This window comes from Limulus polyphemus, unplaced genomic scaffold (genome assembly GCF_000517525.1).
Source record: "Limulus polyphemus unplaced genomic scaffold, Limulus_polyphemus-2.1.2 Scaffold211, whole genome shotgun sequence".
In the NCBI taxonomy this organism is placed as follows: domain Eukaryota; kingdom Metazoa; phylum Arthropoda; class Merostomata; order Xiphosura; family Limulidae; genus Limulus; species Limulus polyphemus.
The window spans coordinates 292,544-297,364 of NW_013665821.1; the positions used below are offsets into that span (position 1 = coordinate 292,544).

The 4,821-nt window shown below is 34.6% G+C and overlaps 1 protein-coding gene across 1 annotated transcript in view; it reads left to right on the forward strand.

The window, feature by feature from the left end:
- The first annotated feature begins 1,005 nt into the window (after positions 1–1,005).
- Positions 1,006–4,821, forward strand: part of LOC106478437 — a 23,283-nt gene continuing 19,467 nt past the window's right edge. The window contains exon 1 of the mRNA XM_013938979.1: positions 1,006–1,115. Coding sequence (XP_013794433.1) covers positions 1,006–1,115 — 110 coding nt within the window. The remainder of the gene's footprint in view (positions 1,116–4,821) is intronic.

The window sequence follows — 4,821 nt, forward strand, 5'->3', positions numbered from 1 at the left end:
CAAACAAACAAACAAACAAACTTTTCAAATGTAATCATTATGGTCTACGAGGTAAAATGTATGACACCTTAAAATCGTATTTGAGAAATAGACAATGTTTTACTTCAGTTAATGGTATAAAGTCACAATATATAATCATTTCAAGGGAATAGTTAATGCCGATTTGAATATGAAAGGAAATGCTTTATCCAGGGTTGATTCAATTAAGATTCTTGGAGGTGTTATTCAGAACAATCTTAGATGGGGTAAACAAATAGAAATAACTTCAAAAAAAAATGCTAGAATAATATATATTATTATATGGTGTAAGAAAGTGTTTCCACTTCGAGCAATTTATCAAATTTGCTATGCCATCTTTTATAGTCAAACGACTTATTGTTTAAGTGCATTGGGTACAAATATCTATGCATTAAGACCAATCTGGATATTACAAAAGAAAGTCTTAAGACTAATGATTGGTCTTCCATATAGAGCATCTATGACTAACAAGTTTAAAGAATATGGAGTTTTAACAATTTATCAAGCCTGTGTTTACCGATTCATTTGTATTGCAAAGGATATTACAATATTCAATCCTGATATGAACTTGTTAACTCCCTCTGGAGAAAGTTTATATTCCCTTCGGCAAAACAACAACAACAAAAACTACATATGTCCACGAAGTAAATCCGTTTTGAGCTCCAAGTACTTTTATTATTTGTTTCCGATTATTCTAAATAGAATTCCCTTAGGTGATTGGTTAACTCCCAGTACTAAGTTATTTAAAATATAAATGTCCAATTATGCATATTCTAATTGCTCTTTATTTGGTTTAACATATGAATAATTATTATGCATTGTTGTTTTTCTATAGTTACTTATCCATTATGGCAGAAACTTTATGAATTAATAAAAAAATTACCTCAGTACCAGCCGAGGATTGATCTAGTGATGACCCCATCCACCACAATTACAGTAGTCCTGAAAATCATAAAAATACAGCTTCTAAAGCAGCATTGCCAAGAGATGGCTGCTAAACGAATGGAGGGCTGGACCTTACCAGGATTATGTTCAACACCACCTTCCTGGTTGAAGGAAGAGGTTTGCCAATTCGGAATTACACTGGACCAGACAAGGTGGGTCTTGGCTTGGGCTCATGCAATGATCATATATATATAGTGACAGACAACAGAATATTAATGGCTGCTTTAGAGGACCTATTGTCAGGACTCAAGTAAGGGTGAGGGGGAGTTGGCCACTTATTGGCTGCTGAGCATAGCTTCTAAGAGCCATTATGGTCTCCAGTGAAGAATGGGTATATGCCCCACCACTCAAATATTTTGGATGATTCCATATACACGCATAAATGATTCAAAGTGTGGTTAATGTTATTATATAGGAATAACCATAGTTTTTTTCTTTCTGTAGAATTATTAATTATTATAAATTCATTCTTTGTTGTATATGTGTACAGATTTCACAGAACACTTGGTCAAGAAAATTGTTAAGTTGATCTTGTTTCAAGTTACCTTTGTTCCTTTACTATTATCAAGTTTAGGTGTATCCTGTTACCACCCAATGATAGCATTGCTAAATGCGGCCTTGTTTAAATACTTAGTTAGTAATGCCCGTCAACAGTTGTTCAGGTAATAACTAGAGTCTAATATCTCAAGTAGGTTTTCTGAGTATAAATACAAGGTATCTTCAAACTAAAGTTAAAGAGTGTGCGTGTTTTGTTCTAGCACAGCCACATTGGGCTATTTGCTGGGGAATTGAACCCTTGATCTTAGCATTGTAAGTTCCTAGACTAACTGCTGTCCCTGTGTGGAACAATTAATGATTGCAGGGCAAAACAAGGCATAAAAACTAAGTTGAGCCAAGGTAAAGTAAAGTAAAAGGTACAGTATGATAAGACGATAAAGGTATGAAGCCTTGTATCCTGCAGTTTGACTGATTTCTTAGTCTAGCAAACAGGTACACACGTTGTTTTTATGTTAAGTGTTGCAGTAAAGGTATATTTTATTTGTCACATTTTGTCCAGTTAATAAATGTTATTCTGTAATTCCGTATATTGAACGACTCTCCTGTTTGATAAACTTATTCGATATCACTCTGTGAGATACCAAATTATAGGTTTTTAATGATTATGGTTGTGTTTATCATTCACTTATTTCGTTCTAGCGTTTAGTTTATCTATGAATTTTTAGTTGTATTAAAACACTAACTCACCCTCTACATAACTATTTGTATTTTTAGTAAATATCTGTGTGAATGATGAAACTGACACGAAGCTTCTCTAGCGGTGACGTACATATACTATTAATGTAGCAGAAAAGTATGTAAATTTATGACCACATGAGGTTGTACTCTCGTGACCTACTCTCTGAATAAATACCTTGCCAGAAGTTTCCCTAACACACACACACACACTCACTCACTCACTCACTCACTCACACTCACTCTCTGAAGGGTATAGTTGTTGGTGTTATTATTAACCATATCGAAAGGTATTGTTTGTTTATTGTATCTACTGTATTGTTTTTTGTTTTTTTTTGAATTAGGTTTTTTCTTTCTTACTCTTTTCCTGATTCCATTAATATTGATTTATTAATATTTCAGATAAATTGTTATTAACTGTGTTGAATTTATTGTGTTATTATTGTGTTTTTCTTTTTGAACCCTGATTGTAGTGGTGTGGTCATTTTAGACCATTACATTGGCGCCCGAACAGGGACCTTTTCATAAAGGTTGAATTGTGACTTTGGATTTTTTTTTTATTTCTCAATTTGGTGTCGAGTGATTAATATGGCAATAATTTAAGTTTATTGAGTTATAAGTTAGCTAGTGTTTGAAAATAACTGTGTTACTATGGAAGTTGGTGAGTCTGATGTGGCAAGCTTGAAGCAGTCTGTGTCAGTATTGACAGAACAGCTGGAAATGCTAAGACACATGGTGACTGATCTACTTAGGAGAGAACCTAAGAGTCCCTACCCTCAACCACAAACCATTTTACCTTCAGACCTGTAGAAAGTTCATCGATTTACGTCACCACAGTCAACCCACCACCCTTGCCTATTAAAAGTTCGATGGTATGTCGGATTTTAATGTCTTGGAGTTTCTTAAAAGTTTAGAAAGACACTATATTTTTAATGTATCAAGTACCTGAGAATAAATGGATGGAAACTGAGGCTTCTTGTTTGAGGGGAGGGCCACTAGAATGGTGGAAGACTTTCGGATTAGAACTGGCTTTTGAAAACTGGGGAGAATTTAAAGAAATATTCATTAATTTGTATCCAGCAGTGTTAGATAATATCGAATTGCCTAAGGAACTCTGTAGCACCATGCTAATTCAGGGGAGTCAGTTGAGACGTTTATTTGGAAAACTGTGAAAATTTATAAATTATGGAACTCTGAAGCTACAGAAAGAGAAATTATGAACTGTATAATATCACAATTGCACGTTGCTTCACGAGAATACTTGAAAAGCCTCTTTGTCATATTTATTGCTGATGTGCTTAAATTTATTAAGCAATACGAGCATGGACGGAATAATAAATAAACTTTTAATAGTGAAGTGATTTAAACTGAGCACTGTAACAGACCTTACTTGTAAACAAATAGGACTCTTATTTATGCATTGTCACAAGAAAATAAAATATGTAAACAGAGAACAAAGAAATGAAGGACAGTGGTTGGGAAACAAGTGCAGGGATCAAAGGAGGAGGTTTTGAGTCCCATGAAAGTAAAACCATCCATTAACTACTTAATACCAAATAAAATGGATCTGCCACACCTAATCCTAAACATTAATGGTGTAAAAGTAGTAGGTCTTATAGATACTGGGTCGAATTATTCAGTAGTAAATGAAAATATATAGCAACAAGCTGAGATAAATTATCAAACACTTCAACTAAACTTGGAGTAAGGGTAGCATGTGTCTTGCAGATGGAATGACAAACTGTCAAGTGTAAAAATATTTCGAAACAAAACTATTAGTAGCAAATAGCACTGTGGACCAATGTTTTGTTGTCATCAAAGATTTGGCTGTATCTTGTCTTATTGGATTAGACTTCATTCAGTAAAACAAAGTAACCCTTAACCTATTCTCAAATTTTCTTGAATTAAATGTGTTATCTGTGAGGCATGACTTTGAGACTGAAAATATACTGATTGAAGAGGTACAATATTCACATTTGTAGAGAAAGAACTATGAGCAATTAAAGCAACTTGTTTTAAAATATGCTGATATTTATAATACTAAACCTGGGCTCACAGATTTCTCTGAACATAATATTGTAACCACGACATACAAGCAAGTGTTTCGTAAACCTTATCGTCATTCTCCCACTAAATTACAAGTGTTACATAATCAAATGGATGAAATGCTGGATTAACTGAACTCTCCACTTCTTCTTGGGCTTCTCCAGTAGTTATTGTCAAGAAGAAGACTAATGGGTTTAGTTTATGTGTGGATTACAGGAAGTCTCAGAATCTGACTGCTATCTATTGGCTCATATTTATACAGGGTCAACCTGTATTGGTACATTAGACGTATCCAGTGGATATTAGCAAGTACCTGTTAAGATGAAAGATCGACATAAAACTGCTTTCATAATGGATAATGGACTTTATCACGTTAAAGTGATGTTTTTTGGTCTTACAAATGTACCTGCTACCTTCCAAAGACTTGGCCTGGCATGGCCAGGTGGTTAGGGCGCTCGACTTGCAATCTGTGGGTCGCGGGTTCGAATCTCTGTCACACTATTCGTTGGTAAAAGAGTAGCTTAAGAGTTGGCGGTGGGTGGTGATGACTAGCTGCCTTACCTCTAGTCTTACATTGCT